The 13,700-nt window shown below is 48.9% G+C and overlaps 1 protein-coding gene across 6 annotated transcripts in view; it reads left to right on the top strand.

Annotated features, from left to right (window-relative positions):
* Positions 1-601: 601 nt before the first annotated feature.
* The window catches only part of LLGL2 (LLGL scribble cell polarity complex component 2), a 35,143-nt gene continuing 22,044 nt past the window's right edge, over positions 602-13,700 (top strand). For 3 of the 6 annotated variants that reach the window (XM_062610509.1, XM_062610508.1, XM_062610507.1), the window contains exon 1: positions 9,131-9,238. In XM_062610509.1, the coding sequence (XP_062466493.1) occupies positions 9,164-9,238 (75 nt within the window). In that variant the 5' untranslated portion in view covers positions 9,131-9,163. Of the gene's footprint in view, positions 722-1,352; positions 1,479-9,130; positions 9,239-13,700 lie in introns of those variants that run through there. The other 3 variants (XM_062610512.1, XM_062610510.1, XM_062610511.1) reach the window with 3 other exon arrangements.

Below are 13,700 nucleotides of genomic sequence, written 5' to 3'. Positions count from 1 at the left end.
GAGAGCCACCCAGTGAGTTTCGCTGGGGCAGACTCCCTGATTCAGCACAAAACAATTACCATTTAATAACTGCTGCAGGGAGGATTGGGAAACTGTGGCTGCCTTGCTCAGCGCCACAGACTGAGGGAGCCTGCACCGGGATGGGGCTGTGATGCGGGTTGGTACCGGTGCAACGCGGACCGGCTGGATGTGGCAAGAAGATGACAGAAACGCGCACGTTAGCAGGAGCACATCCGTTTGGGAAGCTCGGCTGACGCGCGGGGTCCCGTTCCGGAGGTAATCCCAGGCCTGGGCGCGGGTTGGCAGCGCTCGGGCTGTGCCGCGCCGCTGGCTGGGCTCCGTTGGTGGCAGCAGAGCCGGGCTCTGCCCGCAGCTCCTGGCGCCGCGGCCCCGGGGTGGGCGGGGGTGCGCTCTCCTGGAGGCAGGCAGCGCGTGGCCGTATCCGCGTTCTGATTGGCCCCCGCTGGAGCGGGGTTATGAATTATTCATGACAGAGCGAGAGGTGGTTGGCCCCGGCTCTGCCTCATTTGCGTGCGAGGCCCCGCCCCCGATGGCAGCGCGCGTCGTTGCGGTACGGCCCCGCACCACCCCCCCGGGGCGGTTCCCGCGCGAGGCCCCGCCCCGCCGCGCCCGTCCCGGAGGTGCCCGGGGAGCGCGGCCGCTGCCGCGGGAGCGGATCGGGAGCGGAGCGAGGCCGGGGCGGGCGGCTCCAGCCCCGCAGGTGAGCGCGGCTCGCTGGGGCTCCGCGGGGCCGGGGGTATCTCGCGGGAGTCCGGCCGGGCCGGCTCGGCTCTGGCGCGGATCGCGGCGGCGGGACGGCCGCTGCCCGCCCCTGCGCGCCTATCGCGACTTTGCTCCGGATCCCCGCCGGGGGGGCGGGCCCGTTCCTCCGCCCCCGAGATTCCCACCTCGGCGGGTGCCCGGGCCCCCCGCGCTGCCCGGCTCCGGCGAGCACCTGGAGCCCCGGGCGCGCCTGGGACTCGGGTCTCGGCTCCCCGTGGGACTTGGGCAGTTTTTACATCCTGGGACTTGGTGGCGGAGGTCGCGGCTTCGGCACTTCCTGGTTTAGCCCCGGGCGCGAGTGGGTCCGGCCGGGATCGTTCCGGGGCCTGAGCGGGGCAGCGGGAACCGGCCCGTCACCGCCTGGGGCTGCCCCTGCCCGCGGCCGCCTCCCGGGACTCGTGTACGGCCGGCTCGGAGCAGCTGCGTTACTGGGACTCGCCGCGCTCCCTGTGGGACGCGCTGTGACGGCTCCGGATTTTCTTGTTTCTGTCGAAGCCGTGCCCGTATCATCGGTACCGCGTTACCGGGGGTTTCCGTTCCAGAACTGGAAGCGTTTCGTGAGTGAGGGAGCACGTTGTGTCCAGCAGCAAGCAGGTGGCACAAGAAGGTAAATCCGGTTGCTTAAGCCTTTGTCGGGGGTTGTCCTGCGGCTGTGGCCTGGGAACAAGCTGGCTCCGAAGTCTCCTCTCCTGGAGGTGAGGCTTAGCCTTGGCTTTGGAGGAAGTTTTGTGTGTGTTACTGTTCGTGGTGTCAATGCTGAAGCAGGCTTCTGCAGCGGAGCAGCGCGAAGCTTTGCATTCATGTGAGCATAGTGACAAGGCGGGAGGGCAGCTTCGCTGAGATAATAGATGTGGAAGCTGCCCGTTGTAACGTGTTACTCCGTGGGGAATGCTGCTCTTTGTTGTCATCCCAGAGCACTGCAGTCAACTGGAATATCTTGCTTTACCGAGTCCCAGGTGAAGCTCTGTGCCCAGAGCAGCTACCTAGATATTCTAACTTTGATTCGGGAAGCTGGTGCTTCTGGTAAGTGGGATGCAAAGTGGAGGATATGTCCCAAGGCTTTTATGTGTATCCTGGCACGTTTCTTGTTGATACAGCCTGGCCCACGGAGGGGACAGGGATGGTCTGTGCAAGTTGTAAGCAGTGCTGTTTGTAGCCACTCCATTTGTAGAGGCTCCGTTTACTTCATGGTATTGAAAAGGGAGGAAAGTTCTCAACCACACCCGTGGGATGGTGCAGAGGAATGGCTTTGATTTGGCTTTGAACAAATTGCATCTGCTCTAACTACTGACTGAAAAAAATATTGGAGTTAACCCTGTTGAGAGTCCTGTATCTTCCAGTGGCTTCTTGGTGCCGCAATGTGATGATTACCCGGAATTGCTTATGGAATAGGTGTGGGTTTTTTCCTTGGCTGATACAGAGGCTTGAGAGATGTCAAAGAGTAAGAGCAATTAACACATGTAATACAGTTAGTACATGGCAGTAAAAGTATGTGATACTGCTTGTAGCCTGATTTTTTCCTTAAAACAGTCTATCAGAGGAGGGACTGGTGGTAACAAAGTTTGATTTTTGTGCAGAAATCTGGAATAAGTAAATGCCCCATCCCTGGCAGTGTTCAAGGCCAGCTTGGACGGGGCTTGGAGCAAGCTGCTCTAATGGATGGTGTCCCTGCCTGTGGCAGGGGTTGGAACTGGATGAGCTTTAATCCAAACACATCTAGAAAATCCTATGGAAACTCCAGTTCTCATCTAAAAGTTTTTTTCTAGCTACATCTCTTTGTGTCGCTGTAAGAAGCAAATGCTTTCCTGGTTTACTGCATGGACCCACCAAGTTTGGTGTAAAATGCTGTTCCAAAGTCATACGCTGCTCTTCCATTTGAATCACACTTCTCAGCTGAAGCAGACAAAGAGTTTTGCATCTTGTACGATAGTGTTCAGTGCAAAGACTGCTCTGCTGTAGCTTTTTGAAACTTCACGTTGTCATGCTCCTGTGACAAGAACACATTGGGAACCGTGACACACAAGGTTTGCACAGTTAGTAAATTCAGTGCAAGTGGGTGGTCCCTGGTAACTCCAAGTACAAAACTGTGGAAGTACATGAGCTCTCCTGATTTGTATGATGGGTTCTCAGTTATTTTCCGAGAGTTGCTGGGGAATCTCTCTCTGATTTATTATTTTCTGTGTTTTGGGAGGGCAGCCCCATGCATGGGGTGTCAGACACAGTCTGCTCAGCTGTTCATTTAACTCTTGTCTCTCCACGTTGGCAGAAGTAACTCCTTGTTACAGGAGGATCTGCTGGTTTACCTCTCTGCTCCTGCCTGACTGTTGCATGCAGAGTGCATCTCAACACTCTTGTTTATAGAACCATGGGAGCTGGTGTTGTGTACAGGGGAGCTGTGCATGGTCTCATTGAACTGTTAGATTACTGTTGTTAGAGCATCTTACCAGTGAAGCCTTATCCTGGGAAAAGGGGGTGGTATCTTACACTTCCAAGCTTTCCACAGACTGCAAGTGTTCCATCTCTGCCTCCAGCTGTTCTGCTTGGTTTGTGCTTTCTTCTCGAGTGTCTGTCTTGATGGTGTGTTACAGCCGTGACTGGTTGTAGAGATGAACTTCAGTGACAGCCCAGTTAAAGGGTAGCAAGGGGCTGTTTCACTGAGTTCAAGCTAAAAGTGTTCTTAAAATTGTAATTTCACAATGAGTCATGTCTGATGGTTCCTGCCATCTATAAACCTGATGTGGGGCATTTAAATGATCATTTTGGTGGTTGTGAGATCCTTGGTGCTAAGGAATAGCTTTTTCCTGTGTGATTGATCTGGCCTCTGTCTTGTTCTTGTTGCTGCTGACTGTTCCTGTTGCAACAGGAACAAGGCAAATTTCTGGGTGCGGGAGGAAACTTGGTTCAGACAAGGCCACCATGGTGCCTGTTTGTTACAAAAGCACTCACTGCTTGTAGTTCAAACAAAGCTTGTTGATAAGAAAGGCCTCTTTTATTTTAGCAGGGTTGATAAAGTATTATCAGATACACAGGGAGAAGTTCTCACTTTAAGGACCTGTGAGCAGGAAGGGGTGGTGAGGAAGGAATGAAAACGAGACCTTAAGCAAGGCAAGACTGAAGAGTTCTTGAGATACTTGATGGTATTTGGAAAAGAAAGCTGTTGGACCCTACCCCATTGAAAACCCATGCAAGTAACGTAAAGGCTTCTCAGGAATCACATAGATGGAACCTTGCAACTCTCCTCTGTAAGCAAAATAAACTCATTATGGGTATGTTTTTGTTGTGGGGTTAACTTGGGACTGTATCCACGCTTAATACTGTCTACATAGTAAAAACTGCTGACTTTCATTGCCTTGCAAGACTGGATTAACTTGTGTGGTTGTGACTTACAACATTGGTTCTCTCCTACTTTTGGCTGGAAATTCCATAGTAATGTGAGGATATAAGCAAAACTGGCAACAAGTTTCTATGAAGAGTAATTCCCCACCAGCCTATGCTTGACTGACAGAGAAAATCCACAGTGTCTCAGCAAGCTGTGCATGGGCATCAAGACAAATTGCTGCATGCAGAAGCAATGAAGACAAAGCAAAATGTGGATCTCTGGGACGGAAGTGTTCAAGGCCAGGTTGGATGGGGCTTGGAGCAAGCTGCTCTAGTGGAAGGTGTCCCTGCCTGTGGCAGTGGGTTGGAACTTTAAGGTCCTTTCCAACACAAACCAGTCTGGGATTCTGTGGTTGCTAACACACAGCACTGAGGAACAACTGATGCTTCTCCTAGGAAAAAACATTTGGCTTTGTTGAATATAGAATCAGCTGTGTTGGAAAAACCTTTTAAAATGATCCAGTCCAACCAAGGCCACCCCTAACCCATAGCACTGAGGCCTCGTCCCCACGCTGTGTGAACACTTGCAGGGACGGTGCCTGCAGCCCTGCCCTGGGCAGCCTGTTCCAATGCCTGAGCACCCTCTGGGGCAGGAATTGTTCCTCAGCTCCATCCAAACCTGCCCTGGTGCAGCTTGAGGCCGTTTCCTCTTGTCCCATCCCTTGTTCCTTGGGAGCAGAGCCCAGCCCCTCCTGGCTCCATCCTCCTCTCAGGCACTTGTAGGGAGCCATCAGGTCCCCCCTGAGCCTTCTCTTCTCCAGACTGAACCCCCCAGGTCCCTCAGCCGTTCCCCATCACTCCTGTGCTCCAGGCCCTGCACCGGCTCCATTCCCTTCTCTGGCCCCACTCCAGCACCTCAATGTCTCTCTTGTAGTGAGGGGCCCAGAGCTGAACCCAGGATTCGAGGTGCGGCCTCACCAGTGCCCAGTGCAGGGGCACAATCCCTGCCCTGGCCCTGCTGCTGCACTGGTGCTTGGACAGGCCAGGGTGCTGGGGGCTTCCTGGCTGCCTGGGCACAAACTGCTCATGGTCAGCTCCATCAATCAGCACCTCCACGTCCTTTTCCACCAAGCAGCTTTCCAGCCATTCTTCCCCAAGCCTGGAGCGTTGAGGGGGTTGTTGTGGCCCAAGTGCAGGACCCAGCACTTTGCCTTCTTGAACCTCATCCCATTGGCTACAGCCCATGGATCCAGCCTGTCCAGATCCCTCTGCAGAGCTTCCTACCCTTCAGCAGATCAAAACTCCCACCCGACTTGGTGTCATCTGCACATTTACTGAGGTTGCCCTCGATCCTCTCATCCAGATTGTCGTTAAACAACACTGGCCCCAGTACTGAGCCCTGAGGGACGCCAGTAGTGATTGGTCACACACTAGATGTGACACCATTTACCACCACTCTTTGGGCTCTGCCATCCAGACGGTTTCCAACCCAGCGAAGAATCCACCTCTTAAGGCCATGAGCAGCCAGTTTCTCCAGGAAAACGCTGTGGAAGACGGTGTACAATGCTTTACTGAAGTCCAAATAGACAATGTCCACAGCCTTTTCCTCATCAACCAGGCGGGTCACTTTGTTGCTGGAGGAGATCAGGTTGGTTAAGCAGGACCTACATGAACCCTTACTGACCAGGCCTTGTCCTCCTTTTTCCCACACATGCTGTGTGATCTCGCTCAGGATGGTCTGTGCTCCATGACCTGTCCTGGCACGTGGCCTGTGTACTTGTCATAAATCTCAACATCTTCCCTCCTGAGCAGGGAAGCTGGACTGAAACCTGGTTTCGATGTTAACTGGTCCTTAGTCTGTGACTGGAAACAGGATCATCTTGCAACTCATGCTTTCATTGCCTTCCTCTCTGAATAGTGAAAAGGTTTTGTTCTGTGGCTGCATCTAATAAAATGAGGTGAAAATGGGTGCGTCATAGTATTTAGCAGAGCATTCAGCTGACAGAGTGGCAGAAGATCTATGTACAGAGCACCCCGGGCTTTGCTGTCAAGTGTCCAGGTACTCAAGATAAGGAAAATCGGGATTGGCTCAGCCTTGGGCTGTTGTTGCCCATGAGCAGCTGACCCCAAGGCATTCTAGAGGGGAATGTTGCGCACAGTTTCTGCTAAAAACCCTCATCATTGGAAGCTACTGCATTGTTTCCCTGGAAAATAGGAACATCAGATACATGCAGACCTGGCATGGCTTCAGAGGCTACTGGCAGCCACAACTGTTACCATATGGCTGTAAATGCTGACTGGCAGATAACTACAGAGCACATGGGACAGAGTTTTATGTAAGACACTGAAGGTGCGTGGGAGAGAAACTGGTCTGCAGTATGTAAGTGTGCACCTGGAAGATGGGGTTATGCAGACTGTGGGATCTTTTGGGTTTCCTAGAATTAGAGAAGGCACTTTATTATTGTACTGAAAAATCTCATTGACAAGAGCCTTGTAAATGGTGGTAACAATTCCACCTGAACAACCTGTGCTGCAGTGGAGGCCGTTCTCTTCGCTGTTCCTTCCTTGCCTTTGCTCAAAATGTCTTTACCTCTTGCCTCCTCCCATACTGTGACAGTTGGGAGTTCTTTGGTTGGGCATGAAACCTCGATCCAAGTCAATGAGAGCTGGCTTCTGCATCGTGGCTGCTCTGATGGTAATGGACACAGCAGCTTGCCAGGATGGCATTTCTTCAAGTGAGTTACTGTCTGATTCTCAACTACTAATGCTCCTTAGCCAGTTGAGCAAGTTGTTGTGGGCTGGAGTGTGAATGTGAGACCTCTTGCATAAGCAGGTTAAAACAGTGTGCTTCTGGGTGCGATTAATATTTCAGGATACAACATTCCAGGAGGGTGTTAAATATGAAGCTGTGTCTCTCAAATCAAACCCACTCTCCTGGGCTCGTAACTGTGGGTTTGCCTCTGCTGTCAAAGCTGAGGAGGTCTCTGAACTGGGGAGCATACTGAGTTGAGTTTCTCTGTGGGTTTGCCCAGTTTAACAGGTCCAGGATATTGACTGACAGTGGGAAAGGGTGCGTCTGGCACCTTCCTTTCCTTGTCTGGCTAAGGGGAAACTGTCTTGTGCATGGGTGTGATGTGCTCTCCTTGCATAGCACAGCAGCTTGTCACTGCTCTGCAACTTTTGCTAACCTGGGGTAAATAAGTCTTTGTTTCTCTCAGAAATGCCTCGTGGAAGAAGACATGTCTGATGCAGTTTTGAAAACTCAGGTGTGGTACCTAAATCCTTACAGAAGGATATATTTTCCAAGTAAACCACACTTTTACTATTCCTCTCTTTTCAGGGATCCCATGCTATATGTGTTCCTGTGAGTATTCAGCCCTGAATGTGCTGATGGCATGGGCCACGGCTCAGAGTCACTTTGCTCTGTGGCAAGTGGAGATGTCAGTGATTCTAGGTGGGGACTAAGTGTCTCAGGCTCTTGGTGCTGATGGGATCTTCTAGCCCTCTGAACCAGGACTGCACTGCACTCCTCTTGGTGAGCTCTGGACAGCACTGCCTGGGTGGCTGGAGGTCTTGGGGCGTGAGCAGGAAAGCTAACCACCCTTTTGGGTGGTAGTGCAACACAGAGATAATGAGTTCTAGCTCAGGGAGTTTCTAAAGGGACTTCTCAAAGTATAGCTATGGAGCATCCTGTTTATAATACCATTTCCTTTTTCTGGTCCTTCACAGCTGGTAAGGCTTTGGCAGAAACCTAAAAAACAGTTTAAGCTCCTCTGGAGCAGCTGGCTCCTGCTACAGCTGAACCCAGGACACTGGTTGAAGTCATTAACCAAAGACCATCCTCACTGGCAGGAGCACACCGACAGCCACCTTGTTTGCCAGCTCTGCTGCTCCCCTCCGTACAGATCGCTGTGAAAGCTCTTGTCTCTCCATCACCCTCCGGCCCCAAGGCCCTTGATCACTTGACAGACCCTTTGATGCTCCTGGTCCCTCTCTCAGTTGCGACACTAGTCTGCTCCCCACTTTGCTGTACCACTTCTGATGGTGGGTTACTGTAAGGCATTTATATTGATTCTTCCTTGCGCCTCAGTGGTGCTGGCCCCCACTGTGCATGTGTTGTGTATGGAGTAGCTGGTAAATTGCAGTAATTTCCTGTCCAACAAATTAAAATACTCACTGGAGTGTCCTGTAGCTGCTTCATGACCAGCTGAGCTTGCTGTGCACTGGGAACTGGAGCTTGTGAGAGGTGGTCGGGGCAGGCAGGAGTGCTTTTGCCAAGGTGAGTTGTCAGTTTAAAGTTGGCAGAGCTTTACTTGCAGAAGGGAGATGTGAGAAGGAATCTTGAGTACTCTTGAGTATGAGGCTGTAGCCTGGTCCCTCCAGTGTGGTTGCTGGGTTGCAGGTCAGGTCTGATCTGTCCTGCTTGGACTCTCCCAGTGCAGTGAGATCCACTGAAAGGCTTGTGCTTAGAGCTCTGCACTGAACTGCAGGTGCAAGGTTTCCTTCCCTGCCCCCACCTTGAGCAGGGAGTTAGGCTTGAGTTTTCACCACAGCAAGTTAATAATTACTGCAGGCACCCGCAGGCAGTGCAGCGCCTTCCTGCTGTCCCCATGGAGTGAGCCCAAAGTGCCATTCTTTCTCTTTTAGCTGCATAGCTGGAGGGTTACCTGGCCTGAAAACTGATACTACTGAATGCTGCCTGTGAGCCCCGGAGTCAGCCTTTAGAGTGGGTTTGCCTGAATGTTTATGCAAATGCTGCAGTTTTGCTTGTCTGAAGTGGTCACAGAATGGCCAAGTGTAAAAACTCTTCTAAAATCCTCTTGGCTGATCCGTGACGGTTTGCTTTAGCGCTGTGAAAATGGTACCGTGCCGCTCCGGTGGGATCAGGTTTTTGTTACTCGATAGTGGTGTTGTCTCATTGTGTTCTGGCCGATTTGTATTACCTGCTAAACCAAACTAAACAGCCTCCTTCCTCTGCTTCTCAGGCTGCTCTTGTTTAATGGCTTTGGGTTGTTTTTTTTTTTGTTAGGATTTTTGTTGCCAAGATACTACAGCGAGGAAGATGAGAAGGTTCTTAAGACCCGGACATGATCCAGTGAGAGAGAGGCTTAAACGCGACCTTTTCCAGTTTAACAAGGTACGGCGCTTTCCTCAAACTCCACGGCACATGTGTGCAAGGCAGATCCCTCCTGAGCCACTGCACAGCGCAAACGGGAGGGAAAACTCCTAGAGTGTGGGTGGAAAAGTTATATTTAGGAGAGGTGGTTTGTTCTCTCTTTCAGTTCTGTCCTTTTTTTCCCTATGTGCCTGACGAGTTTTCTTCATGAGCCTGTTCTCAATTCTGGCTTTCCTCCTTTAGGAAGGATGTTGTCACGCTGTGGAGTGGCACTTGCTTTAAGATGAGATCTGCACAGAAGCTTTTATATACTCTTGAGTATTCTGTAGCTTGTCCTGCTATGTACCGTGACTCCTTACGTTACAGGTAGTCTTTGCAGCACCACTATGAAAGTATATTTTCTAAATCTACACAAAAGCCACAGCTTATGATGCAGCTGAATTCAGAGTTCTTTGTCTGTGCTTATACTTTGAGTTTATAAGTATACCTCCGCTTTTAAATGCGAATTTAAAAGTCTGCAGCAGAAATGTGGTGGCACCAAGGCAGCACAATGGTCATTAATAATGAAGTTGTTATTATCTTAGTCTGTATCTAGGCTTTTTCCTCCCCTTTGTGAAGAGGGGAAAAACAATGGCTGTGCTATTTATCCAGCTTTCTTGCGCCTTTTTCTTTTGAGCCCTGGCCAGGAACATAGTGCTTTCATCTTTGTAAATGCCTGCTATTAATCCATTGCTAGGCTAATGGCTACTTACACCTTTATTGGATATCAGAAATATATTTGTAGGTTTTGTATTTCGAAGGTTTAAATGGAATTTTGCTGAAAAGTATAATGGATAAATGAAGTCAGCCTAGGAAATAACCTCTTTGATTCATTAAAATTGTAGTGTAGAGATAGACTTAAAGTGGAACTTTGGATATTTGAGATGGATGATTTAATGTAATTTGGTACTAAACCACACCATTTCCATGCATACCTCCCTCCCACTGGGGAGACAAAAGGAACTCAGGAGTGGTTCAGACCTATTTTCTGTTTGCTACCATGAGGGAATGCTAATGCAGATACAGTAAAAATTTCAGGGAGTGAAGACCAGGATGGAGTAGCTTGCATTCAGCTGAATGCAATGTCAGCTTCAGAAAAGACGTCCAGGGATGGGTCAAAATTGCTTTTAAGTGTATGAAATTGTATATACCTTGGAAAATCCTTTGCTGTTTCAGGGATGTCTCTTCCTTGAATATGCTTTTCTTATGAGAAACCTTGGCTAAGCTTTACCTGTCAGAGACAGGCTAATTTGGATGATGCAAAGCAGGGTTGAAAGAACCAGCTGTTGCAGCAGAGGGAAATGTCCAAATATATTAGAAGTTGGTATCAGGATTTGTGACTCCATTGGATTCAGTCCTGAAGGTAAATATTGCATCTTGTTTCTAGGGAGACAGCTACTTTGGACACTTCTGAATGGTTTATTTTTATTAGCAACTTGGTAATGAAAGGCCTTGCAAAACACGTTTGCACTTTTAACTCACAGTAACTTGTTCTTGTCTATCAAGAATCAGAAAGGGAATTAACATTATACCATTGCATTATACCAGAATCTTTTACATTATACTTTTTTCTTGCATAAAGTTGTCTCATTTTCCAAGTCTTGTGTGTCCCATTCTGGTGTTTCCAGAGATAATGGGTCATTTGACAGCCTGTACCCTTTGAATACAGTAAACATCTACTCACATCTAGGTAGACTGAGAAGATCTGCTAAAGTCAGACTGTTGAAGGCTGTGGCTTCAAGCTGCCAAGAAATATAGCACCTTGTGTGCTAAGACTGTCCTCCCCTTATGTGCTGGTAAAGCAAGAGCATTAGTGCTGGTGAGCAAGTTTTTAAACACTTGTTTGAGGTCTTTGAAACACTTCTGGTTAAGACCCTGCTTGGGAAATATTTTGTGGGACTATGAAGTTGCTGATGAGAGCAATGGGATGGTGTGTTTGCACCTCTGGTGTGTGGTGCTGGTAGTGACTAAAGCAAGGTCTGTACCTTAAAAGTGCTGGGGATTCCTGCCCTCGTTTTGTTGTTTACACTGAAGTTGAATATGATTGTGTGATACCACACAAGTTGGTATCGCGACTAGGCCATGCTGACCTAGTGATGGATTTCAGTTTAAGAAGACTTTCTGATTGGTGGTGGTGGTTGATTTTTTCAATCATTTACTCCCCTGAGTATAAATAGCTTGTGATCTTTCTGCTGTTGCCCCTTTGCATTTCTCTTGCAGATAAGAGGTCATCCAGGTGGTTTTAAAGGACTGATTGACCACTGGACTAGCTCTTTAAACTATCCTCAAACTTGTGTTTGTTTCACAAAACACCTTCCTGAATTCTGCCAGTCACTCAGCTTTGCATATCTGTTTGTATGAGTAAGAACTTCCCATACTTGTGTGTACCTGTTGCAAGAAACTGTTTTTAGCTCAGTGGATAGAATGAAGGATAAGGTATGTGGACTTGGCAGCCTACATCTTTTAAGTTTATTCTGCTTTTGGAAGTAGTATTTGGATGCCTTTGGCTCTGTCCAAGCCCTGCAGAACAAACATGTTCAGGCTGGCATTGTCAGACTAGATGATGGGTAAGACACAGGTGAACCAGCCTGTCTTACAGCTGAATGTTACCAAACTGGGAACATTGCATTTAATTTATGGCTTTGTGTTACCCCCCCCCCAGCTTTCATTCTTCCTAACCCTTTGCTAATGGGCGTAATGGATAACTTGCATTAAATCTGAATTAGTGTCTATGCAAAGTAGATTTAACACATACAGGCTTCATTGTTTCTTCCAAAGACATCTTAACAAAGGTACGGGGCTTGTATTGCCTGTGGTTGGGATTGTCTCTGCTCTGTCATAAAACAATCTGAGAGGAGAAGTGGAGAGAAACGAAAGCGGGAGCCAGCGCTGAGTTTCGTCTGCGCAGCTCCAGTGTGGGCTGGGAACAGCTGGGAAGTTCGGCCGCGCTCTTCCTGCGGTAAATGAGACCGAATGAGGCATCGCTGTTAGTGAATGCCGCTGAGGCTGGGCTCGCCTTTACCGGGGCTGACCCGTCTGTGGTCTGAGGAAAGTGAAAAGGAAAGCTCCCACCTTTCCTCAGGGAAACAAAGCCCTTTTGAGAGGAAGGGCTCGTCCTGGGCACCCTGGTTTCTTATTTCAGCTCTGCTGAAAGGCTCCATTGTCGCCTCCCCTGCCTTCTGCCCCCCCCGGCCCCTCACTGGGGTTACCTGCTGAGCAGGTGAAGGAATGCTGCCCAGGGGAGGGGAGGGCAGAGGCCAGCAGGAAAGGTGACTCAATGTGATTGAACAGCTGGGTGCAGGTACAGGAGAGAGCTGGGTAGGCAGTACAGTGAATGGGAGTGCCTGGCCCCACTGATGGCCAGTACAGCCCAAAAGCCACCCCGATGCCTTTCTTGCCCTGCTGGGGAAACAAATGAGTGACATAGGAGGGAGTTACTTTCGTTGTATTGCAGGCATCTTGGTGAAGATGCAGAGCTGTCAGAAACCATTAGTACATTTACTGCATAAGCAGTTGCGTAGCACACTGTGGTTGTTACTAACACTGTTCTTGTGCTTCTGCATGTGATGCTATTTTCTGCAGTGGTCTTCTGTTACTAGCAGTTTACTCCTGGATATAATAGCTACTGTGGCTTTTGCAAATTTGTCTAGGATGGGGGAGGTACTTGAAATGTTCTATTGAAGGAAAAACTGGAGAAAAACTTACCCTCCTGTTATTATTACTGAATGGTGTACACTCAGGTATGCAGTTCATAGGTCTCATACTTGAAAATTAAAGCTTTTATTGACTTGTCTAATGTGTTTACAAATTAACAGATCAAACCCAAGGTACAATTAGGCCAATATTAAGACTAGTATTGGCAGCTTCCTAACAGGCAGTAGAGTATTGTGTAAATCATGTTTGTTTATTATGAGAACTGTGGCTTAAAGCCTTATCTTCTGGGCTTGAAGAAATCTCAGAATAAACACTGTTTTTAATTGATGTTTCATGGAAAATGGCACCTAGCTGTGGTGATGACAGGATAGTGACTGTGAACAAGTTGAAACTAAAAGTAACAGTGGAATTACACTGGTGTCTCCCTAACAAGTTCCTCACTCTCTTCTGGGGGAGAGGGGAATGGTGTCTATTGCCCATGCTACACCTGATCAATGACATGTCTGATTTATTGTCAAGACAACATGTTACCTTGAAGCTTCTTCTCAGAATTGTATGCCATCACTTCATACTTCCACAACAAGGAAGCTTTTCTGTGTTGTCTCAGTAGCTATTGTGGTACGGAGAAGTTCCTCTTTGCCTGTGCTGGATCGGAAGATTGCCATGTTTCAATGCTACGTCCATAGATAAGTTCCTGATTTCATAGTCTCCTCTAGGAAGTTTTACATGTGTAGCTAAGCAAAAGTGACATTAAAAAGATTGACTTGTCAACATCTGTTTTTAATAATAC

This window comes from Pezoporus occidentalis, unplaced genomic scaffold, assembly GCF_034315485.1.
Source record: "Pezoporus occidentalis ecotype Australia unplaced genomic scaffold, CSIRO_AGI_Poc_V1 ctg148, whole genome shotgun sequence".
Taxonomy (NCBI): Eukaryota; Metazoa; Chordata; class Aves; order Psittaciformes; family Psittacidae; genus Pezoporus; species Pezoporus occidentalis.
This window is presented reverse-complemented; position numbering and strand designations above follow the sequence as displayed.